Consider the following 26705-nt stretch of genomic DNA (forward strand, 5'->3'; position numbering starts at 1 on the left):
GCTCTGTTCCTCTCTAGCAAAATCCTAAAAAAAATCCTGAAACTAAGCATAGATCCCTGCTAACCCAGACCATTTTTAATGTAACCGATTATGATATTTGTAAGGAATTTAACAATTCCTGCTTAACAGAATGTCTGGGAGCAGTGGAAATAAGGGAATGTTTTATTGACCTATTATATAAGAAATGAATTAAATTTCCTGAAATGCTTGGGAATTTTAAAGAAACATCAGAAACTCTAGATCACTAGATTCATTAAGAATTATTCATCATTATGGTTTAAAAAGTAATCATATCAGGTGGAGAGGGAGGTGGGAGGGGGGATCGGGATGGGGAATACATGTAACTCCATGACTGATTCATGTCAATGTATGACAAAACCCACTGAAATGTTGTGAAGTAATTAGCCTCCAACTAATAAAAAAAAATAAGAAAAAAAAGAAAAATAATAAAATAAAAAGCAGTTACTATAAAAAAAAAAAGTAATCATGTTTTAGAGCCTTTACTATTACATTGAATATGTGATCTCATTTCTTAAGCCATCAGGGAGCAGTTATCTGTCAAAACAAAAAAACAAAAACCCCACACTCAGAGGCCCTCATCCCTTGGCTTACTGTTCAGTGACTTTGCATATCCTTTGCTCACATCTAAGCAGACGGGTGATGGGCCGAGTCAGGGAACAAAGGTGACAATAAGCTTTATGGGTCCGGGAACAGTGAATTGTGTTTGCACACTTTGGGGTAAACTGATTAGCTGAGAGCTGGCAGAGGGCATTCATCCTTGAAAAGACCATCCAGGCAATCAAAGAAATTCCACTTATCTGTTTATCTGCAGGGTTTGAAGTTAGGCGAGGGGGTGGGAGAGGGTGGATAGTAACAGAGGAGAGGAAGGGGCTTCTGGGGCCCTCATTTGCTCCAGCTCTTGGTCTGGGGGTGGCCCGACGGCATGTTCGCCTTGTAAAAATGTGTTTCAAAGCTTCACATTTGCTTTGACTGCTTTTCTGTATATGTTCTATATGACAGCGTACTTTTAAAAACAGAAGTCTGTGCACGTAGGGAGGGGGTGGGGGAGAAAAGGACAGGGAGTTTGGGGGTTAGAGAACTATTATTATAAACCACTACAGTGAGTGCTAAGTGCTCAGTCGCTTCTTTTGTGTCTGACTATTTGTGACCCTATGGACTGTAGCCTGTCAGGCTCCTCGGTCCATGGGATTGTCCAGGCAAGAATACTGCAGTGGGTTGCCATTTCCTTCTGCAGGGAATCTTCCCAACCCAGGGATCAGACACAGGTCTCTTAAGTCACCTGCATTGCAGGTGGACCTTTTACCACTGAGCCACCAGGGAAGCCCATAAACTACTACAAACTACATATATATACACACACACTACTGTTATATATAGGATCGATAAACAACAAGGTCCTACTGTATAGCATAGGGCACTATATTCAATATCCTGTGAAAAACCATCATGGAAAAGACTTTTAAAAAGAAGGTCTATATATGTATGACTAAGTCACTTTGCTCTACAGCAGAGATTGGCACAACATCACCAATCAACAGTACTTCAATAAAAAGCTTAAATTAAAAACAAATCAGTGCACACATTGTGGAGATTGTGCTGGGGGTTCCCAGTAGGAGAGAAGGAGGCTAAGAAGCACACAGGAGGATTTGGAAAGTAGCGAGGGCCCTGTATTTCTCATGCCCCGTCATCGGCAGGTGCTTGGATGGTTCTGCTCATCTGGACTCGGCAAACCTGGGCTGGGCTCACTCAGCCAGCTGCTGTCCCTGACAGGCCTGTGGGGGCCGGCAGGTCTAGGGTGGTCTCCCCTGGGGTCCCTAGACTCCTCTCCCACGTCCCTCCAGCAGCCCAGCCCAGGCATGTTCTCACAGCAGAGCTGGGGGCCAAGGAAGCAGACACAGAAACAGGTTTCCATGCCTCTGTTTGCATCAGTGCCTGTCCCACCACCCAAAGCAAAGTGGAGACGGTTCTAGGAAAGGGTATGCACACAGGAGATGTCGAATGGGTGGATTTTTCCAATCTGCCATATCACGGTCAATGCTACCTGCTGCCCAAATCATTATCCCAGATGGTTGATTAGGGAGACAGTTTTGCAGGAGAATGACCTGCTCAAGGTCATTTGGACAACAGTGAGACCCAGATCATCAGAACAGGGTCCACAGTCACCCCACAGCATCATCCACTCTGATACTTTGACAGCACTGCCTTCATGCAACATAACCTGATATGAAACATAGACATTAGCTCCTCAGTGCTGCAGAGAGCCCACAGTAGTTTCCGAAACAGTCACATTAAGTAGGAATAACAGTGAGAGCTTGTACAGATGGAAATCTCCCCAGGGCACATCACTGGCTGTCAGTGTGGTGCCTACAGCGAGAGCAGCACATCAAATTTCCTTCACATGATGATAATAACTACACCCACGTAGATCTTGGAACAGGAATTTTCACTCATGATGATGGTGAGTTGGAGGCCCACTAACACTCTTGTCAGTGGATTTTTCCAAAACCAGAAATCTGATCTGAAATGTAGAGTGATGTGTTTCAAACTTATCATGCATTCTTTTGCCAGGTACTTTTTAAATATGGGGGATCATCAATGAACAAAAGAGGCATCTCCCTGCTTTTAGGGGATGAAGAAGTTCAGAACAAGCCTCCCCAGAATGTTCCACTTTGGCATGGGGGCCCTGCAGGCTTCAAAGAAATTTATTCCCTCCCTTGACTACCTATACTTGACTCTAATACTTTGGCCACCTGATGTGAAGAGCCAACTCATTGGAAAAGACCCTGACACTGGGAAAGATTGAAGGCAAAAGGAGGAGGGGGTGGCAGAGGATGAGATGGTTGGATGGCATCACCAACTCAATAGACATGAGTTTGAGCAAACTCTGGGAGATAGTGAAGGACAGGAAAACGTGGTGTGCTGCAGTCCATGGGGTCACAAAGAGTCAGACACTTTGCAACTGAACAACAACAACCTTGACTTCCTAAAAGAATTTAAAGCCAAGAAGAGAGTCCTCACCAGATATCTGCTGGCCCCTTTACCCTGAACTTCCCAGCTTTCAGAACTATGAAAAATAAATGTCATTTGTTTGAACCACCTAGCCTATGGTATTTTGTTATAGCAGCCCAAACAGACTAAGACAGCCCTTTGTCCCACTTTGAGTGACGTTAAGAATTGAGATTGGTCAGTGGACTCAGGTGTGATGTGAACCAGGCTGATCTTCCATTATAGGATTCCACATCAGTATTTCATTTAATAATTTTTATATTGATTTTTGCTGCCTATACTGATTGATTCATTCAGTTCTGTTCAGTCACTCAGTCATGTCCGATTCTTTGCAACTCCATGGACTGCAGCACGCCAGGCTTCCCTGTCCGTCACCAACTCCTGGAGCTCGCTCAAACCTATGTCCATCCAGTAGATCAGGTGGCCAAAGTACTGGAGTTTCAGCTTCAGCATTGGTCCTTCCAGTGAATACTCAGGACTGATTTCCTTCAGGATGGACTGGTTGGATATCCTTGCAGTCTAAGGAACTCTCACGAGTCTTCTCCAACACCACAGTTCAAAAGCATCAATTCTTCAACTTTCAGCTTTCTTTATGGTCCAACTCTCACATCCGTACATGACTACTGGAAAAACCATAGCTTTGAGTAGATGGACGTTTGTTGGCTTTTTAATATGCTTTTTAACATGCTGCCTAGATTGGTCATAGCTTTTCTTTGAAGGAACCAGAGTCTTTTAATTTCATGGCTGCAGTCACCATCTGCAGTGATTTTGGAGCCCAAAAAAAGAAAGTCTGTCACTGTTTCCATTGTTTCCCCATCTATTTGCCATAAATTGATGGGACTAGATGCCATGATCTTAGTTTTTTGAATACTGAGTTTTAAGCCAGCTTTTTCACTCTCCTCTTTCACTTTCATCAAGAGGCTCTTTAGTTCCTCTTTGCTTTCTGCCATACAGGTGGCGTCATCTGCATATCTGAGGTTATTAATATTTCTCCTGGCAGTCTTGATTCCAGCTTGTGCTTCATTCAGTCCAGAATTTCTGATGATGTATTCTACATATAAGTTAAATAAGCAGGGTGACAATATACATGTTTGACATACTCCTTTCCCAATTTGGAACCAATCTGTTGTTCCATGCCCGGTTCTAACTGTTGCTTCTTGACCTGCATATAGATTTCTCATGAGGCAGGCAAGGTGGTCTGGTATTCCCATATCTTTAAGAATTTTCCACAGTTTGTTGTGATTCACACCGTCAAAGACTGCAGTAGTCAATGAAGCAGAAGTAGATGTTTTTCTGGAATTCTCTTGCTTTTTGTGTATGATCCAACAGATGTTGCAAAATGATGACTTTTTCAATCTTATAATTGTGTCTAGACATATTCACTGGAGTTCACATAGAAAGCAAATTTTTCCCTCATCAACAGTTTGGTTGTTGCTGTTGTTCAGTCACCTAGTCGTGTCCGGCTCTTTGTGACCCCATGGACTGCAGCACGCCAGGCCTCCCTGTCCCTCACCATCTCACGAAGTTTGCCCAAGTTCACATCCATTGCATCAGTGACGCCATCCCGCCATCTCATCCTCTGATGCCCTCTTCTCTTTCTGCCTTCAATCTTTCCCAGCATCAGAGACTTTTCCAATGAGTCTCCTGTTTGCATCAGGTGACCAAAATACTGGAACTTCAGCTTCAGCATCAGTCCTTCCAATGAATATTCAGGGTTGATTTCCTTTAGGATTGACTGGTTTGATCTTGCTATACAAGGGACTCTCAGGAGTCTTCTCCAGAACAATTTGGTTACCTTGAAATATAATTCATAGAGGGAAGGCAGGATCAATGCTTGAATTATTTTTGCTTTTTAAAAAATAAAAGTGGGGGAGGGATAAATTGGGAATTGGGGATTGACATATTCACACTAGTGTACATAAAATAGGTAACCAACAAGGACCTACTGTGTAGCACAGAAAGCTGTTTTCAATATTCTGTAATAACCTAAATGGGGAAAGAATTTGAAAGAGCATAGATATGTGTATGTGTATAACCAAATCACTTTGGTGTACACCTGAAACTAACACGCTGTCAATCAACTGAACTCCAATATAAAGTAAAATTTTTAATTGTTTAGAATTATCTGGGGGGGAAAAAAGTTTTTTTCAGATTAAATTGGATGTCCTAACAGTTTCCACTGATGACAAATGAGGATTTGTTTTCAGTTGTTTCTAATCATTATTAACTCAGAGATGTGTGCACTCTACCCAGTTTCCCCCAGTACTAATTTACATAATTATTTTATAACATCAAAAGCCGGAATTTGCCATGGGTGCAGTCCGTGTGTATGGCTCTAGGACTTTCTCTCGCCTGTGGGTAACTAACCCCACAGTCAAGATACAGAGCTGTGATTCTGCACAGAGAGCCCCCTCATGCTACAGCTTCCTACAGCCACACACCATCACTAACCCTTAGCAACCCACTAATGTTTCCCACTCCTACCATTTTGTCCTTTTGAGAGTGTTATGGAAATGAAATCATACAATATGTAACCTTTGAGACTAGCTTTTGTTCTCGGCAGGATGCTTTTAAGATCCACCCAAGCTGTTGCATGTATTAATAATTTGTTTCTTTTTAATGCTGAGGGGTATCCCATGGTATGGATACACTGCTGTTCATTCACATATTGAGGGATATTTGGATTGGTTCCAGTTTGGGGTTATCATGAATAAAGCTGCTGTGAACAGTGGTGTACATAGGGTTTTGTGGGGAACATTTTTCTATTTCTCTGAGATAAATGCCCAGGAGTGCAATTGCTGGGAAGTATGGTAAACTGGTAAACATAAGTTTAGACTTTTTTTTTAACTGCCATCATTTTTCTTTTTGATACTTAAATTATTCCATCTTTTCCCAGTGGGAGAACTTTCAAGTCGCCTCTTTGACATGCTCAGCTTCTCTTCTTTCTTTCTTTCTTTTTTGACTCAAGAAAACATCCCAGGCTCCTCTTATAAATCTCCCGCCCCAAACTTTAAGTTGTGCTTTGTTACCTTTGACTGTGTGCCTCATTGTCCTTAACAAAGTATTCATTAATGGGAAGTGATGAGTAAACAGCAGACCTACAATCTAATTTCTCCTAGTACTAGTCAAATCTGCTTATAAATGTACCCAGGACCAATTTCCGGCAACCAAACCTCACATTATTTGCTAGTAGGGGAATACTTTTCTATAACTACACATACATGATGGTTCAGGATTGTTTACAATACACAAATCTGAAATCTATGGGAAATGTTACTAAACCAAGTAACTGAGCTCCAACTCCAAACAGCTCCTTTGCATCGTTTAGTGACCTCATGGAGTCCTCATATATTCCCAGCAGGACTGTAACATGGCCACACACACACACACAATTCACTTTGGAAAGTGGTTTGAAAGTGTTTCTGTCTGCTTGGGCTGTCATAACAAAATGTCATAAACTGAGTGACCTAGAAAAGAAACATTTGTTCCTCCTCCGGAGACTGGAAGTTCCCAGATCAAGGAGTCGGGTTTCTCATGAAGGCTCTCCTACTGTTTGCAAACATCTGCCTTCTGGCTGTGTCTGTACATGGGCTTTCCCCGGTACCTAGAGGGGGGCAGGGGTATGCGCACTCTGCCTCTTCCTTTTCTTATCATGACCTAATCTAACCCTAATTACCTTCAAAAAGCCCCACCTCCAGACACCATCCCATTAGGGGTTAGAACTTCAACATATGAATTTGCTGGGCACAAATATTCAGACCAGAACAGAAAATTCTGTATAAAATTAAACATATACCTATTCTAGGACCCAATGATTTCATTCCTAAGTACTTACTCAAAGGAAAGAAAACATATATTCACAAAAAGACTTGTAGAAGAGGGCTTATAGCAACTTTAGTCCTAATAGATAACACCTGAAAACAATACTAATAACTATCCATGGGAGAGGGGATAAGCCAATTTCAGTGTACTTATGGTATTCATCTAATATACCACAGGCTTATGACTTTAAACAACAGAAGTTTATTTTCTCATAGTTCTAGAGCCTGGCAAGTACAAGATCAGGTACCAGCTGGTCTGTGAGGATTGTGGGCTCTCGAGCCCAACACCTGACAACTCAAAGGCCTGAGAACAGAGGAGCCAATACAGTGGGTCCCAGCCCGAGTCCAAAGGCTCCAGAACCAAGCGTGTCAGTGTCCAGGGGCAGCCGCACAAGGATGTCCCGACCAGGCGGAGAGCAAATCGGCCCTCCCTATGCCTTTCTGTCCTGCTCAGGTCCTCAGCGGATGATGCCCACTGCACCAGTGAGCGCGATGCTCTTTATTCAACCTGACTCAAGTGCTAATCTCTCCCAGTAATACAGATACACCCAGAAATAACGTTTTACCAGCTATCTGGGCATCTCTATCTCCAGCTGAGCTGACACATGAAATTAACCATCACCACAGGCCAAAGACAATTTGTAACACAACACCCAAAACCTAGAACGTAGGAAATAAAATTAATTCTTATGAATCAATACAAGAAAACACAGACAACCCAATAAAAATGGACAAGAGGTATTAACAGGCATTTCACAAAATGAGAGTATCCAACTGACTGACACATGTATGAGAAGGCAATGAGCTACATGAGCCATAAAATAAAAATGAGTTATCACGGACTTCTCTGGTGGTCCAGGGATAAGAGTCCACCCAACGCAGGGAGCACAAGTTCAATTTCTGGTGGAGGAAAGAAGATCCCACATGCTGTGTGGCACAGCCAGAAAACAAAAATCAAACATTAAAAAAAAAAAGAATTATCATTACTCATCTATAGATTGCAGGGGGCGGGCATAGAACCTAGCAATAATATGCCAATGAGAATATGAAGTAGCAGAACCCACCACACACTGATGGTAGTGGTAAACTGATACAATCATTCGGAAATCATGTGATGTTATATAATAAAGTAACACACACTCGTGGCCTAGACTCGCAATTCACCGCAAGGTACGTTCTCTAGAGACCTCGTGTGTGTGCACCTGGGCCTGAGCCTGGCTTCCTCCCAAGAACTGAGTCTAAGAAGAGGACTTAACATAGGTACTCGCTTTGGGATGTGGTCCTACAGAACCAAAGTGGAGGGGACTGAACAGAATTACGGGACTATGAAGGAAGGAAAGCCATTCCAAGGGAGCATCACTGAGTTGGTTACCACTGTGAGTAACCGGGGCTCAGCCCTGTTGGAGACCCTCCAAGAAACTGTGTAGCGTGACCTTCAGAGTCATCCACCTGCAACTTGGAAGTGGGGAGCGTTCCTCCTCTGGTTCCTAAACCCATTGGCCAAAGGTTGTCCCAGTGGGGATTAATGTTCCGCAACTGTGTTTTCACGTTGCTCAGCCGAACCCTACTGATGATCCATGTGGCAGGTGGCACAGAGGCCCTGAGGCAGAAAGCAAGGGACATGCAGACCGCTGAGTTGGCCTGAGGCTGCCTGTACGCCATGCGTCAGTCACCACAGCAACACCCGGAGAGAACAGAGGAGCTCAGAGACGTGAGAAAGGGCATAAAAGACGCCGACACACCGGCATACAAGACTGTTCACAAAACTTTATAACGGAAACAAGTCAAATTCCCACCCATCAGCTGTTGCTATTCCGTCGCTCAGTCGTGTCTGACTCTCTGTGACCCCACAGACGGCAGCACACCAGGCTTCCCTGTGCTTTCCTGCCCCCTGGAGTTTGCTCAGACACATGTCCATTGAGTCAGTGATGCCGCCCGTCAATCAGCGAATGTTTTTAAATAGTGGTCGTCTCCTACAGCCCTCTGTCACACCAGCCTGGCCACATTCTCTCCGGGTGCAGGCATTTATTCTCCCTCTCTCTCTCTCTCTCTCTGACTGCGCCAGCGTCTCAGTTGACCCACGAGGGATAATCAAGATTTTGCATGCTCGGTGCAGCATATGAACGTGTGATCCAGTTCCTCAACCAGGGACCAGACTAGGGCCCCCTGCATGGGAGCTGGAAGTCCCTCACCTTTATTTTAGTGTATAAGTGCAGGGGTTAATAATCAGCCACCTGTTGCTCTGGCTAAGTCTTGAGAAAATCACCATGGGAAAAGAATAAAAGCAAAATATAGCAATACAGCATAAGCCAAATAAAAATACATCACGTTGATCAATTGGGGTTGTCATCCCCTACTAAGCTAAAGAAAAACAGTGTGGACCTTGGAACATCGGGTCAGCACAAGTTCAGAATACTGCTTGTACACACACTAAGATGTTTTCCCAAGGCATATGCAGGTTTATGACCTCCAGCTAGGTGATAGCCCTTGTACAAGAAAATAAAGTAATCAATAAACCGGGAGATGTGACCGGGGACACAGGAGGCTGACTTCATCGTAGCACAACAAATACTTCCCGCTTGCCAAGACTAAATAAGAGTGATGTGGGCCTGAGGAACAGGGCTCTGGACCCAAGAGGTCTTGAGTTCCTGGTCCCATCTTTAAAACTTTAATTCGGTCTCTAGTTTCTTTTTCCCAAACTGTGCGGCAACCACTTGCGATCCCTACCGGCTGTGCAGGCCACAACATATAAGTAGTGAGCACTTTGATTGTGATTTTATTTTATTTTATTTATTTATTTATTTATTTTGATTGTGATTTTAGATGCCCTGCCCTGTGCTCAGTCGTGTCTCATTGCTTTCGACCCCATGGACCCCCCTGCCAGGCTCCTGTGTCCGTGAAATTCTCCAGACAAGAACACTGAAGTGGGTTGCCATGCCCTCCTCCAGGGGATCTTCCTGACCCAGGGATGGAACTTGCGGTCTCCTGCAGGTGGGTTCTTATACTACTTGGAGTTTTAGATGAACTGGTGGCAACGCTCTCCTGTCACAGCCAAGTGTAAGACGACCACGGTCCTTACACAGCAAGAGGACAGGGCTTTGGCCTCAGAAGACTTGGTAAGACGAATCTCACCATCCCCCTTCGCTCCGCTTGCTCCTCGACCAAACGACAACCACCCCTGCCTCTTGTCTATTTCACAGCACACAGCGCTTGCTTCACGCCACGCACTGGCCTAAACGTCTCCGAACATGAACCGCGTTCATCCTCCCATCCCTCACCCCCGCGATGTAAATACTGTTTTCTGTGTTTCCTAATAAAGGAGCCGGGCAGAGAGAGGCTACGTGACTCGGCAGGGCCGCACAGCTGGTGAGTGGAGGAGTGCGCTGGACCTCAACGGCCCCGCATCTGGCTGCAGAACGCTGAGCCATCCACTCGCAGAAGAAGCGCAGCCCGGCCGGGCGCGCAGCGGGGACTGCGCACCGGGGCTGCAGTGCGTGCGGAGCCCCACCTCCCAGCGCAGCGCGCGGCGGCGAGGACCGCCCGGGGCCCCACCCGGCACCTGCGGCGGGGGCGGCGCGTCCCTCTCGGGGTCCCCGGGGCCCCGCGCGCTCCGCAAGATGTCGCGGCGCCGCGGCCGGCGGCCCGGGCCCCGCCTGTCCTGGTTGCTTTGGTGTGGCGCCCTGCTGTCCCCGGCCGCGGGCTACGTGATCGTGAGCTCCGTGTCCTGGGCAGTCACCAACGAGGTGGACGAGGAGCTCGACGGAGCCTCCACGGAGGAGGCGCTGCCCGCGCTGCTGGGAGACTCGGGCAGCCTCTGGCAGCGGAGCTTCCCGGCCTCGGCGCACAAGGAGGACGCACACCTGCCTCCCGCCGAGGGCGCCGCCCGCGCCAGGCCGCCCCCCGCGCCGCCCGGGATGTTCTCCTACCCGCGCGAAGGCGGCGCGAGGCTGCGCCCGGGCATCGCCCGCTTCCTGGCCCACGCCAGCGCCTGGGGCTGTCTGGCCACCGTGTCCGCCCATGAGAAGGTAAGCCGCCCCCGCCGGAGCCGCGTGCAGGGGCGTGCCTGGCGCGCCCAGGGGACCCGGAGAGCCTGGGGCCACTCCCGTGCTCCGATCCAGGTCTAGCAGACCCGCGCGGGGGTCTGGATTGGCGTGGACAGCGTGTAATTAATGAAAGCAGATTCTGCTTCGGTTACAGGGGCAAACCCGGGGCGGGGGGTGCGAGGGAAAGGACGACAGACAAGCAGGCTTCCTGCCAGGTGGCTGAGGACCTAAGCGTGGTCTTGAAATGGCCAAAGAGGGGGTGCAGATCACCACGCCTGACCAGAGACCTGGACAAAAGAAGCCAGAGCTGCCTTTGACATCACTAAGTAGCACATCCAGCCCCATTCCCGCGCACCGATGGGAATTGCCCTGTCACCTGCTGACACCAGGACGGTGGCTTTGGTGGAAATTTACATTTAAAACAATGGCATTCGAGAATTGTTCTGGAAAGGAGGCTTACTGTGCTGAAGCTGTGAGTGTTGGAGTGACAGCACTGTTACCAGTTGCAGCTGTCATCCTTCATTTCACAGGTTATTTTATTCACCTGTTAGACATGATTCCACCTGAAGCTGAAATAACATGGTTACTTGATGAGGATGTAGCATTCCTACATGAACACCCCCCATAAAGCTTTTAGGGCTGTTGAGATAGATGCAAGGAGTCCAGTGGTGGTCCAGTGATTGGGACTTGGCCTTCCAGTGCAAGGTGTGTGCTTCCATCCCTGATGGGTAGCTAAGATCCCACTTGCCTTGAGTTCCAAAAGACAAAAAACAGAAGCAATTTTGTAACAGATTCAGTAAATAAAAACAGTCCACTTAAAAAAAAAAAAAAACTTAAAAAAAGAGATAGACATATGGCAAAAATGATCACAATATTGTAAAGTAGTTATCCTCCAATTAAAATAAATTAATAAATTTTAAAAAAAGAGATAGTTGTAAGTGTTTTATTACAGGGCAATAATTTGAACCCCTATTTATTTAATGCAAAAAAATTTTATTTTATTATGGCATTTGTAGGTCATGGGATGGGGGGCAGTGGAAGTTTCTGGGCCCAGATCCAGGTCTCACCAGCCCCAAAACTGTGGCTAAGTCACTGGGTCCTTCACTTCGCCTTCCTCATCTATGAAATTGTATTGGACTAGGTAGTTCTGGAGAGAAGGCAATGGCACCCCACTCCAGTACTCTTGCCTGGAGAATCCCATGGATGGAGGAGCCTGGTGGGCTACAGTCCATGGGGTCGCCGGGAGTTGGACACGACTGAGCTACTTCCCTTTCACTTTTCACTTTCATGCATTGGAGAAGGAAATGGCAACCCACCCCAGTGTTCTACCTAGAGAATCCCAGGGACGGGGGAGCCTGGTGGGCTGCCGTCTATGGAGTCGCACAGAGTTGGACACGGCTGAAGCGACTTAGCAGCAGCAGGTAGTTCTAAAGGTCCTTTTATGCCTTGGGAAAAAAAAGAATCTAAATGACAACTTTATTCTGATGATGGTGATGATCTTAACGTCTCTCACAGCCTTCAAATAGTTTTCCACAGCAATATCTTATGCTCCTAAGACACACCTTCAGAGGATATCAAGCTGATTTTGGTTTAAAATATAGATCACTTCCAGCAATTAAAAGTCTAAGGCCAAAGTATTCAAAGATATTATGACTTTGAACATCCCTTTTCTTAGCCTTGTTAGTAGTTCCCTTTCCCACTATCGACATTTACACCAAATCCAGTAAATTCAGAGAACATGTACTACGTGCCCGGAGTGTGTGCCCAGCGTGACTCCAGCCAGTATGTGAATCAGTTCAGTTCAGGCCCTCAGTCGTATCCGACTCTTTGCAACCCCATCGCAAAGTTTGTGAGTGACCAGCTGAAAAACAGGATCTGGTAATGACATGTTACCATTTTGTAGGATTTCTTCAAAGGTTAAAGCCACCCCTTATCACAATTCTACATACTGTTGTTGAGTGATACTTCAAAGACAGCCCCGAGTGCTGAGCTAAGTAACAATGAGAAACGCACTCTATAAAGGGTAAAGGTCATGATGCTGGACCCCGCAGGGCTTGGGAAAAACCTGAGAAATATTTGTGTCTATGTCTGAGAATTTCACCTGCTGTACTGAATGATCGTGAACAGAAATTGCTTTTGCCTGCTTCTGTGTCTTCCTTGAAGCTAATGGGATAAGAAACAAATTCCCTTAAGTTACTGAATTATATGACTGAAATATTATTTATTACAATAAAATTTTGACTGAGAAGTAAGGAAGTAGTATAACCCTAAAGGAAACTATAACAGAAAGTTCCTGGATTCCAAAGACCAGGTAAGAGGTGAGGTTTAAATTCTACCCCCAGAGTTGCCAAAAATTTGGGGCAGGTGGTGAAGGCAGTGGGATTCCCGGGGCAGCTTGTGAGAAAGGTCTTTAGTGACCCTCCACCCCTCCATGAATTTCGTTGCCTTTCCCCCAAATAACTTTCAATTTAATAGAGTGGTTTTTTAAATTAATTAGTTTTTTATTTTGTCCCTGAATTTTTTGGTTTGTTTTGGGCCACACCACATGGCATGTGAGATCTTAGTTCTGGGATCAGGGATTGAACCTGGGCCCCCATGTGGAAGAGTGGAATCCTAACCACTAGACCATGAGGGAAGTCCCAATACAGTGTGTTTGCTGTTTTTCTGAAGCTTCAAGAGTAATTCCCTCACCATCCCTGATCCACAGGTGCCACTGCTAAGCTCCTCTATAGAAATCGTGAAGCCATCAACGGGTAGAGTGGGTAGACTGGGAACCACTCTGCCTGGGCTTATGACCTGTCAAAACCGTGGTCACGTCATGCTGCCTTCGCATCCCCAGGGCTTTGTCTTCTGGTCAGAGACACAGACTTAGCTCCCAGCTCAAGTCAGTCCACAGCCCTGTATTGAAAAGGTCTTTTTTTTCCTTGATGTTTGTTAGATCCCAGGCCTGCCATTTGGGACCTGCCTGCCCATCAGTGATGGCCCCTTCGACAACAGTACTGGGATTCCTTTCTTCTATGTGACACCCAAGGACCTCCTGGTGGCCGATCTGATGAAGAACCCCATGGCCTCGCTCCTGCTGCCAGAATCTGAGGGAGAGTTCTGCAGGTAGGCAAAGGCCTGGCCTCCCTCACCCAGCTCCTCTACACAACGCAGGGAGCTTGTGGCGTTTATGGGGCCCGGAGATGCAAAGCCATGTCCTCACCGCTCGGCCAGCGCTGTTTCTGATCCCGGCTCTGGCTCTCACCAGACTCCAAGACTATGGCCAAGGCACTGGGGTCTCCATGCTGCTTTCATCATCTATGGAATTAAGCGATGAGCTAGGAAGTTTTGAAGGTTCTTTTTTGTTTTGAAAAAAATTATCAAAGCAACAACTTTATTCTGAGGATAGCAATGATCATTACCACTTAGGCAGCTTCCAGATTGTTTTTCATGTTTCTATTTTATGTCCCTAAGACACACTTTTGGAAGATATAAAACTGAAATGTGAAGCTGATCTTGGTTTAAAATACAGATCATTTCAAGCAATTAAAAGTCTAGTGCTGGGGGGATTTCCCTGGTGGTCCACAGGCTAAGACTCTGAGCTCCCAATGCAGGGGACCTGGGTTCGATCCCTGGTCAGGGAAATATATCCCGCATGCCACGGCTAAGACCCAGCACAGTCAAATAAATAAACAAATAAATAAAATATTCTAAAATATATTTTTTTCAAGTCTAATGCCAGGGACTTCCCTGGTGGTCCAGTGGTTAAGACTCTGTGCTTCTAACACAGGAGGTACAGTTTGATCCCCAGTTGGGGAACTAAGATCCCACCATGCCAAGGGGCACGGCTGAAAAAAAGAAAAAACCTATAAAAGTCTAGCGCCAGTGTGTTCCGGATACATCAGCAACATATGTTGTAAGAATGTATTATAAGCCATGGAATCAGATCGATAGAATTCTACCGTTCATGAGGTGTGTGATTTGGGGCACAAAGTCAGTGAACTTTGGGAGCCTCCATTTCTTCATCTGTGAAATGGAAATAGCAATTTCTACCTCCTATGGGGAGGGTTGGAAAGATTTGAGTGTCTTGCATAACACGGGTGAGTAAATGACGGCTCTTGTTGTGATGGCAAAGGTGGAGGTGGGGTGGAGGGGGTAGAGACGGAAGAGCCAGTGGTTTGTCCCCCAGGAACATGCTGCATAGTCTGTTTATTGTTCTTCTGAGTCCCTAAAATCACTTTCTCAAAAACTTTCTAGGGACTTCCCTGGTGGTCAAGTGGCTAAGACTCTACACTCCCAATGCAGGGGGCCCGGGTTTGATCCCTGGTCAGGGAACTAGATCCCACATGATGAAACTAAAAAACCTAGCACAGCAGAATAAATAAATAAATATTTTAAAATCAATAAATGTTACTTCTTTTAAAAAAAAAAAAAACAACTCTAAAAGAAAGGACAGTTAGGCAAAAATGGAACACTGTAACACCTTTGTCTGAAATAAAAATGTGGTGCTGCTAGGGAGATGTCTGCACCCAGCTAGCTTCTGGAGTGGGGGTGCATAGGAGGGACACCCCCACAGGAGTGGCAGAGGTGGAGGGAGACCTCGGGGAGAGTCCCTTCACCCCCGGAGTCTCAGTTGTCTTCACCTGTAATGTAGTGATGCTTTAGGAACTCAGGTAAAATTCCTCCCAGCTCCAAAATGCTGTACTTCTTTATGCAAGGCATGAAAAACATATTAAGTGAACAGATGTCAGTTCTTAAGGGGCATGCTCAGTCGCTTCACTCATGTCTGACTGTTTGTGACCCCATGGACTGTAGCCCACCAGGCTCCTCTGTCCATGGGATTCTCCTGGCAAGAATACTGGAATGGGTTGCCATGTCCTTCTCCAGGGGATATTCCTGACCCGCAGATGGAACCCAAGTCGCCTTCATTGCAGGAGGATTCTTTATTGCTGAGCCACCAGGGAAGCACTTCTTTGGGGGAGGGAGGTGGTAATAATCAGAGCAACAGTGCACCATAAAATGCAGCCTGGATAAGGCCCTGTCGCTTACACCCCGCCCCCACCCTCCACCCCGCTCCCCCCACCCCCTGCACTGGAGCTGACAATGGAGATCCGTCCATCCAGCCGGAGGCAGTTCAGCTGACCCAGTGCTCTGCCTGGGCATCTTTCAAAACCCAGACAAGATCCACACGATCCTGAGATTCTCCTGCTTAAACTCTTTCATTAGGAAAAGATAACAAAATCCTGAATATGGCCTAGGAGACGCTGCCTAGGGGCGCCGCCTATCTCTCAGAATGAAAATAATGCCTGATCCCTAATAGTTAATATGATCCCTAATAATTAAGTTAATGACCCCTAATAATTAATAATTCACTTAATATGTGATTTAGGCCCTCCTTCAATGCAGGAGACACAGGTTCAATCTCTGGGTTGAAAAGATTCCCTGGAGAAGGGAATGGCAACCCACTCCAGTATTCTTGCCTGGAGAATTCCATGAATAGAGGATCCTGGTGGGCTACAGTCCATGGGGTCACAAAGAGTCAGATAGGACTGAGCAACTAACTCTATTAAGTGTAGAGCTTTAACCTGAAAACTTGTCATCTAAGCTGATGTATGTGTTTGGCATGTAGCTCAGAAGTGCTTTTTTTAAAAATTGTGATAACTGACATGTTGATTTAATACATTTATGTATTACAAGATGTTACCCCTACAGTCCTAGCTAACAACTTGATCACATCACATAATTATCATTTCTTTTTTGTGGTGAGAACATTTAAGATCTAGTCTCCTAGCAACTTTGACATTTATAACAGAGTAATGTTGAATATTCATTGGAAGGACTGATGCTGAAGCTCTAGTACTTTGGTCACCTGATGCGAACAGCCGACTCACTGGAAAAGACCCTGGGAAAAGATGCTGGGAAAAATGGAGGGCAGGAGGAGAAGGGGGCGACAGAGGATGAGATGGTTGGATGGCATCGATGACTCAATGGACATGAGTTTGAGCTCAGGGAGATGGTGAAGGACAGGGAAGCCTGGCATGCTGTGGTCCATGGGGTTGCAAAGAATCAGACACGACGGAATGACTGAATGTTGTTGACAACAACATAGAGTATGATCACTGTGCTGACTTTAGATCTCCAGGACTTAGTCATCTTCTGACTGCAAACTTGTGCTCTTTGAGCAACATCTCCCCAGTTCCCAAGCCCCTAGATTCTCATAACCACCACTGACTCTGTTTCAATGTGTTTGGCTTTTGTAGCTTCCACATATAAGGATATCATGCAGCATTTGTCTTTATCTGGCTTAGTGTAATGCCTTCAAGGTCCATCCAAGTCACTGCAAATGGCATTATTTCACTGTTTTTATGACTGCATAATAGTCCATTGTGCATATGTACTACATCTTTATCCATTCATCTGTCAATAGACACAGATTGCTTCCATGTCCAGCTGTTGTAAATAGTGCCGCTGTGAACTTCAGCATACATGTATCTTTTCAAATTAGAGTTTTTGTCTTTTCCAAATATATGCCCAGGAGTGGGGTTGCTAGATCATGTTGTAACTCTGTTTTTAGTTTAAGGAAACTGCATACTGTTTTCTGTAGTGGTTGTACCAGTTACACCACCACCAGTGTAGGAGGGTTCCCTTTTCTCCATGCCCTCTCCAGCATTTATTATTTGTAGATTTTTTTATGGTGGCCATTCTGACCAGTGTGAGGTGATACCCCACCGAGGTTTTGACTTGTATTTCTCTAATAATCAGTGATATTGAGCATCTTTTCAAGTGCCTGTTAGCCATCTGTATGTCTCCTTTGGCAAAATGTCTACTTAGGTCTTCTGCCCATTTTTTGACTGGGTTGTTTGTCTTTTTGACGTTGAGTTTTATGAGTTGTTTGTATGTTTTGGAGATTAACCCCTTGTCAGTTGCATCATTTACAAATATTTTCTCCCAGTCCACAGGTTGTCTTTTTATTTTGTTGATGGTTTCCTTTGCTGTGCAAAAGACTTTTAAGTTCGATTAGGTCTCATTTGTTTATTTTTGTTTTTGTTTCATTTGCTTCGGGAGACTGAGCTAAGAAAAATTGCTGCAATTTATATCTGAGAATGCTTTGGCTATGTTCTCTTCTAGGAATTTTATGGCGTCATGTCTTCTATTTAGGTCTTTAAAATACTCTGAATTTGTTTTTATGTATAGTGTGAGGGAGTGTTCTAACTTCATTGATTTATGTGAGACTGTCTTTTCTCAATTGTATATTTTTGCCTCCTTTGTCAAAAATTAGTTGACCATAGGTGTGTGGGTTTATTTCCAGGCTCTATTCTGTTCCATTCATCTATTAATATATGTATGTTTTTGCCGGTACAGTTCTCTTGACTCCCATCTCAGGCCATATTTAATTGAATGCTATTACCCTGCACCGTATTCTCTTGGGCTTCCTAGGTGGCTCAATGGGTAAAGAATCCATCTGCAATGCAGGAGATGCAGGAGACATGTGTTTGATCCCTGGGCCAGGAAGATCCCCTGGAGGAAGGCAGGGCAACCCACTCCAGTATTCTTGCCTGGAGAATCCCATGGACAGAGGAGCCTGGCGGGCTGTGGTCACAGGGTCACAAAGTGACTCAGTGAGCGACTGAGCACATGTCCTCTAATCTGACCTTCTGCCTGCCTCTCTAAGGACCCTTCTGTTTACATTGGGCCCATCCGGATAATCCAGGATAAACTCCCCATCTCATGGTCATTAACTTAATCGTATCTATGAAGTCCTTATTGCCGTATAAATAACAGTCATATGTTCTGGGGACTAGGACGTGGACATCTTTGCGGGGAGGCTTTATTCAACCCACTGGATGTACCAGTTTCACTGCGTTTGCAAGTGTGGAGAGAAACACAGTAATTCATTCTGATGTATGCTGAGGCTCTCATTGGTATTTTGAGGGAGTCATGATTGTTCATATTTATAATATACATGTTTTTTAAATATAGATATTTAAATGACCTACATGTGATATGCAATCAATGAATATAAATTTTAATATATTCTTAGCACAGCAAAATGATAGAGAAAGGTGAGAACTGCAGACGAATGGGTTGTAAATTGGACAGTCCTGTGAAGTCATGCTTTGCCCATTAGGGTGAACTGTTTTTAGCATCCTTGCTGCTTTCCTGCCTGGGAGTGGACCTAGTCCCCCCTTTGGCATGTCTTGTCCCTCTGCATGTGTCCCTCTGGACTCTATTGAATCACAAGACTTGATGCTGGATCAGAGAAAATCCTAGCCCAAGACACACACAGAAATGTAGCAGCCTGTCCTACAAAGACACATGGCCAAGGCTTCCAAATGACAAAGATTTCATCCCAAGAAACGCAGAGCAGCCATGGATAAGAACATCAAACAGGAAATGGCATCAACAGCATGAAAGTGGACCAACTTGTTCAGAGGCTCAGAAAATAGAGGCTGGAAGGGCCTGCAGACGAACCCAAATAACTTTCATAGTTATTCCAGAACAGACTGTTTAAAGCAAAGAAAAAAATAGTGTTGGACGTCCCTGGTGGTCCAGTGGTTAAGATTCTGTGCTCCCAAGGCAGGGGGCATGGGTTCGATCCCTGGTCAGGGAACTAAGATCCCACATGCCACATGACAAAAAGTAAAAATAAATAAATATAAATACATAAATTGGGCCAAGATATTAAAAAAAGGCTATCTGAAAAGAAAAAGTGACCCTTCCTGAGATGAATCTGCTCCACTCCACTCCACCTCAACCTCAGAGATGCACAAATGCAAAATCGGCAACAGTCACTGTTAAAAATCTTTAATAGTGATGTTTTCTTGCTCCCTTAGGAGCCAAGGAATGAAGTTAAGCTAGAGTCAGGGGTCAAGGAATAGCAGATGGTGTCTCAGACGAGGGAGCCTGTGTACATGCTGAGCAGGAAACAAGAGGAGTACAGAAGACCTCTGGAGGTTCAAGGAGGCAGAGCAGGCAGTTCCTTTGTGCCCGTACTGCCAACACCCCCAGGTAGGGGAGTGGGCCCCTAAAAACCCTGGACTAGTCCAGAGAGAACAAGGCCATTCAAGGCTTCCAAACAGCACCAGCAACATCTCTTCCATTATTTTGCTCTATAATCCTTGTAAGATGTAATATTTTGTCTAAAGAACAGATAACAGGCTTCAGGGGAAAATTCATTCTCTTGCCTTTTCCAGCTTCCGGAGGCTCTCTTCTCTCCTGAGTTCAGCACCCCCTCCCATATTCAAAGCCAGCTATGGCCAGGAAAGTCTTTTTCCCATCACATCACTCCAACCTCCTCTTTTGCCTCCCTCTTCCACTTTTAAGGATCTTTGTGATCACATTGATCCCAGGTTGATAATCCAGGTCAGCTGATTAACTCTCCTTGGCCATGAAAGGTGACACGTTAGAGAGTTTGGGGTGGACATGTACACGCTGCCACGTTTAAAATGGGTCACCAACAAGGACCTACTCTACAGCACAGGGAACTCCGCTCAATGTTAGGTGGCAGCCTGGGTGGGAGAAGAGTTTGGGGAGAGTGGATACATGTATTTGTATGGCTGAGTTGCTCTGCTGTGCATCTGAAACTATCACAACGTTGTTAATTGGTTATACGCCAATATAAAACTAAAAGTTAAAAAAAAGACGGTAACATAGTCACATATTTCAAAGATTAGTATGTGGACTTTTGGAGGGGCTATTATCCTGCCTATCATAGGTGGGAAGGAAGCTATATGATGTTTAGAGGGGTTACCTACTGTGTAAATGAAAAGCTTTCAACTTACCTATTTAAACACATTATCTTCTTTTTTGGAGAAGGAAATGGCAACCCACTCCAGTACTCCTGCCTGGAGAATTTCATGGATGGAGGAGCCTGGTAGGCTACAGTCTGTGGGGTCACAAAGAGTCGGACACGACTGAGTGACTTCACTTTCTTTCTTTCTATAGCTCCTTTTGGAGAAGGAAACGGCAACCCACTCCAGTGTTCTTGCCCGGAGAATCCCATGGACAGAGGGGCCTGGTAGGGCTGCAGTCTATGGGGTTGCAAAGAGTCAGACACAACTAAACAACTAACACACACACAACACACACACACACACCTTCTTTCTAGCTGGTGTAATCACCACCAGTGGAGATGCAAACTGCTCCCTTCTTAAATGCAATGTATTCTTCTATCATGACTTACTTATGAATCCTCATTTCATTGCTTTCATGATGGAGCAAGTCTGTGGGGAAAAAATGGCTTTAAGAGCAAACAAATTCGATACAACTGATGATAGTCTTGTCAGGTATATGTAAATTTAGTTCCCATTTACTATTTTTACTTTCTCCTATCCATCTCAGGTTTTCATACAAACTTCAATGTCAATTCAGTGTTTACAGCTATTATGTAGATTGCCTCCCATCCTTCTTTCATCTTAGAAAAATTCACTATTCAGCAACAACATTTTTGCAGTGTCAAAACTACCGCAAATGGTAACACTTTCAAATGGTACACAGTGTTCTCACATGAAGCAATTTACCTGAACCTGTGGGCGTGTCCACTCTTTCTCTTTTTATGACTCAACAGGGTGTGTAATAAAGAAAAACTTGTAGGCAGGTGAAAACAAGTTCCCTAAGTATAAGCAAAATATATGTTTTGCTTAACAAATGTACCTTTCTCAAGTTAATGTTATAATGGACAGGAATGAGTTCTAACAGAGTCAAGCCTCAAAGCTGCCATTTTGTGACATACACCGTCTTTGAAAAGAGCATCCTCAGAGTCTCCTTGGTCAGCTGTACCAGGGTCCCAAGAACACCCTCAGGGTCCTTGGAAGAACTCACAGGACTCAAGAGCTCCTGGTTTATTCCAGTGAGAGGATACAGATCAAGGCCATCAAGGGCAAAAGTGCATGAAATGAAGTCCAGAAAAAACCAGGTCTGAACCTCCAAGGGCCCCTTCCCACTAAAATTACATGGGAATATACTTAATCCTCCCACAAATGATGTGTGACAATAAGTGCAAGATATTGCCAACCTGGGAAGCTCACCTGAGCCTTGGTATCCAGGGTTTTTATTGGAATCCAGTCACTTGGCAGTTTCAACATCTGCATGATTTTTCTTAGCTACTCAGACTCAGGGCCCAGGAGGTCAAGCTGACCCAGCATGGCCCAGGGCCTCAGGCACAAAAACATGCTTACGAAGTAGGACATCTCAAGGGCTCAGAGGTATCTTCGAGGAGCCAGTCAGGGGTTGGTCCTCCTGAAGACAGGCCTTTCAGAACCCAGGTCTGCTGACTTACCCCTTCACTGCCCACCAGGAGATAATGGTATATGACCATTATTTTTTTGGTCTTTTCCCAGCTTTATTGGGGTATAATTGACAAAATTATAAGATATTTAAAGTACACACCCTGATGATTTGATATACATACACATTGTGCAAAAATTCCCACCACCTTACAGCCAGTAAGGAGAAGAGTAGAGAGAGTCCTTAAAAAAATAAAAGTAGAGCTACCGTATGACCCTGCAATCACATTCCTGGGCATATATCTGGAGAAAAACATGATCCGAAAGGATACCTGCACCTCAGTGTTCATTATAGCGCTGTTAACAATAGCCAGGACATGGAAACAAACTAAAATGACCCTCAGCTGAGGGATGGATAAAGAAGATGTGAAAGAAAATGTGGTGTGTGTGTATATATGTATATATATATATATATATATATATATATATATATATATACACAATGGCATATTATTTAGTCATCAAAAAGAATGAAATAATGCCATTTGCAGCAATGTGGATGGACCTAGGGAGTGTCATTGAGTGAAGTAAGTCAGAGAAGGAGTAATATCGTATGATATCCCTTATATGTAGTATCTAAGAAAAAATGATACAAATGAACTTACTTACAAAACAAAAAGAGACTCACAGATTTAGAGAATGAACTTATGGTTGTGGGGGGGAGTGGGAGAAAGGAAAGGGAAAAGGGATAGTTAGGGAATTTGTGATGGGTATGTACACACTGCTATATTTAAAATGGATCAGCAGCAAGGATGTACTGAGTCCCACAAGGATGCACAATGTTCTGTGCTCAATGTTACCTGGAAGCCTGGCCGGGAGGGGAGTCTGGGGGAGAAGGGATACGTGTATCTGTGCAGCTGAGTGCCTTTGCTGTCCCCTGAAACTGTCACAACTTTGTTAATTGGCTGATGCCAGTGCAAAATAAAAAGCTAAAAAAAAAATCCCACCATGTAGTTAATTAACATATCTGTCACCTCCTGTTTATCTTCTTGTGAGAACATTTAAGTTCTCAGAAAATTTCAACTATACAACATAGCATTGTTAACAAGAGTTGCCATGTTATAAATTAGATTCTCAGACTTTTTTCATCTTATAGCTGCAAGTTCATACCCTTTTACCAAACTCCCTATCTGGCCCCTAGCCCCTGGAAACCGCTTTTCTTCATTACATAATTGTAATATTCAAAATATAGAAGTATATAAAATAAAAAGAACTTTTCCCCAACACCTCAAGCCCCTCAAATCTCTTTCTGACTTGACTAAGTGTGATCGTTTCTAGGTCTGTCTATCCATGTTGCTGCAAATGGCATTATTTCACTCTTTTTTATGGCTGAGTAATATTCCATTGTACATATGTACCACATCTGTCAGAAAGAAAAAGACAAATATCATATAATGTCACTTATATATGGAATCTAAACTATGACACGATGAACTTATCTACGAAACAGAAATAGACTCACAGACATAGAGAACAGCCTTGCGGTTGCCAAGGAGGAGGGTATTGGGGGAGGGACAGACTGGGAGATGGGGCTGGTAGATGTGAACTATTACATTTAGAATGGATAAACAACAGGTCCTACTGTATAGCACAAGGAACTATATTCACTCTCCTATGATAAACTGTGATGTAAAAGAATATTTTTTAAATAATATATATTAAATATTTTACTATTTTATATATTATAACTAAAGCACTTGGCTGTAAGCAGGAATTAACACAACATTCCTGTAATTTTGTTGGAACACAGTGCATCAACTGTGTTCCAATAAAATTAAAAAGTTAAAATATTTTCACACAGGCAGCGTAACAGGTATGTTTGTGGACACTAGATGTCAGTCTGCATCCTCGGGGCAGGAGATGACTTGGGAAGTGCTAGTCAAGAGCACGCGGGCCAGGCCAGGGCTCTGCAAAGCCCTCACTGGGAGCCCCTGCTCAGTCAGCGCGCTGCTCTGTACAGATCCCGGGGGCACCTCTCATCTGACCACATCTTTATCCATCCATCTGTCAACGGACATGAGGCTGTTTCCTTGTCTTGGCTGTCGTGAATGGTGCTGCAGTGAACAGTGGGGTGTGTGTATCTTTTTGGAATATGGTTTTCTCTGGATATATGCCCAGGAGTGGGATTTCTGGATTATATGTGTCAAAGTGTTTTCAAGTAATTCCATAAAAATGTAAAAACCTGAATGATATAACTAGCAATGTAACTATTATTTTCTCTTTTTAGTAAAATCCTCCATATGTCCAACTGATGTTCTATCATCCTTTTAATATCTGGAAAATGTCCTTCAAATGCAGAAAAAACATCGTGGACCCAGAAGACCCTCGCTGTGCCCGGCTAGCGCTCACTGGTCAGATGGTCGCCGTGTCCCCAGAAGAAGTAGAATTCGCCAAGCAAGCCATGTTTTCAAGGTTGGTATATGGTTTAAGGGGCTTCTCCCTGTGGCTTAGCTTTAAAAAATCTGCCTGCAATGCTGGAGATGTGGGTTCGATCTCTGGTCCAGGAAGTAAGATCCGACATGCTGTGGGGCAGCCGAACCCAAGCAGCTCAACTACTGAGCCTGCACACCGTAACCAAGACCCGGTGCAGCCAAATAATAAACAAGCAGCACGCTGAGACGTAGAGACATCCTGCCAACCATGCCGAAAAAATAAAACGCAGAGACATCACCTTGCCGAAAAAGGTCCACCTAGTCAAATCTATGGTTTTTCCAGCAGTCAGGTATGAATGTGAGAGCTGGACCATAATTCTTCAGCTGAGTGCCGAAGAGTTGATGCTTTTGAACTGTGGTGTTGGAAAAGACTCTTGAGAGTCCCTTGGACAGCAAAGAGATCAAATCAGTCAATCCTAAGAGGATCAACCCTGAATGTTCATTGGAAGGACGGATGCTGAAGCTGAAGCTCCATCTTTGGCCACCTCATACAAAGAGCTGACTCACTGAATAAGACCCTGATGCTGGGAAAGATTGAAGGCAGGAGGAGAAGGGGACAACAGAGGATGAGATGGTTAGACAGCATCACCGACTCAACAGACAGGAGTCTGAGCAAACTCTGGGAGATAGTGAATGACAGGGGAGCCTGCCACGCTGCAGTCCATGGGGTCACAAAGAACTGAACATGACCTAGCAACTGAACAACAACATATATTTGTATTTATTTTGGCTGCACTGGAGCTTCTTGCTAGTCATAGCTCATGGGCTTAGTTGCTCTGAGGCATGTGGGATCTTAGTTCCCAGACCAGGGATCGAACCTGAAACCCCTGTATTGGAAGGTGATTCTTAACCACTGGACAGCCAGGGAAGTCCCAATAAATATTTAGAAAGTAAATACTCAGTTTTTAAACAACAAAATAAAAAGAGAGAGGGCTCAAAATTCTTTTAACATTTCATACAGAAATATTTTAAGCCTTTCTTGATGCTTCCTGATAACAATGGCCCACGTCCGCTGAATGCTTCCTCCATGCAGGTTCCTTGGGAGCCTCACTGTCTGTTCCCCACGCAGCCCTGTGATCCCAGCAGCATCCCTCTCACCCCACATAACCAGTGAGGAGAGGGCAAATAGCCCGTGAGGCGTCCTGGTTTATCAGCAGTCAGACTGGGGTTCACACCACATTGCCTGGCTCCAGACTTGAGCTGTCCACCACCCTCTGGGGACGACAGCATCCTGCCCTCCTTTTGGGGTCCCAGGCCCCAGCCCTGGCTCCCTGGCTTTGGCCTCTGGCTGGTTTGAGCAGGTTTCACAGAGGGGGCTTCCCTCATAGCCCAGTGGGTAAAGAATGCAATGCAGGAGACGCAGGCTTGATCCTTGGGTCAGGAAGATCCCCTGGAGAAGGGAGTGGCAACCCACCCCAGTATTCTTGCCTGGAGAAGCTCATGGACAGAGCAGTCTGGCAGGGGCTATAGTCCATGGGGTCACAGAGTCAGACATGACTGAAGCGACTGAACCCAAGAGACCTGGCGTCTGCCCTGTGGCCCGGCCCAGGCTGCGTCCGGCCCTCTGCTCCAGAGGGCGCGCCCTCCAATGAAAACTTCTCTGTGGTGACTTCTTTATTTCCGCAGACACCCAGTGATGAGAAAGTGGCCTCGGCCGTATGAGTGGTTCTTCATGAAGATGAAGATAGAACACATCTGGCTTCAGAAATGGTATGGAGGAGTAGCCGACATCTCCAGGGAGGAGTACTTCAGAGCCGTTCCAAGAAAGGCCTGATGGAGGGAGAAGAAAGTCCTCAATGCTTGCATAAAATGGAAACCTTTTCTGCAGCGACGCTGGACAGCGGTTGACTGCTGTCTGTTTGTGGAAGGGTTCACAGCAGGCCTGTCACCCTGACAGCGAGCAGGACGAGAGCAGGTCACTGGGGACCCCTGTGCTGGCAGGAGAGTGAAGTGGCCATTTGCAAATCCCCAGATCACACAGGGACTCCTCCTAGAGAGTCTGTTCACATGCTTTCAAACCAGACTCACCTGCACGGGAGCATTGTTGGTTGTTATAGTGACGTGTTGAGACAGCTGCTGTTCCATTCAAACAAAGATTCTGCCTGTATGTACAAT

The 26705-nt window shown here is 45.1% G+C and overlaps 1 protein-coding gene across 1 annotated transcript; it reads left to right on the plus strand.

Moving 5' to 3' along the window:
• The first annotated feature begins 10465 nt into the window (after positions 1-10465).
• On the plus strand, positions 10466-26364 carry CREG2 (cellular repressor of E1A stimulated genes 2). The gene is made up of 4 exons (XM_065927432.1): positions 10466-10873; positions 13830-13999; positions 24457-24570; positions 26217-26364. Exons 1-4 carry the CDS (start codon positions 10466-10468, stop codon positions 26362-26364), a joined length of 840 nt encoding a protein of 279 aa, XP_065783504.1.
• The last annotated feature ends 341 nt before the right edge of the window (positions 26365-26705 follow it).

Source organism: Muntiacus reevesi, chromosome 3, assembly GCF_963930625.1.
Source record: "Muntiacus reevesi chromosome 3, mMunRee1.1, whole genome shotgun sequence".
Lineage (NCBI taxonomy): Eukaryota > Metazoa > Chordata > Mammalia > Artiodactyla > Cervidae > Muntiacus > Muntiacus reevesi.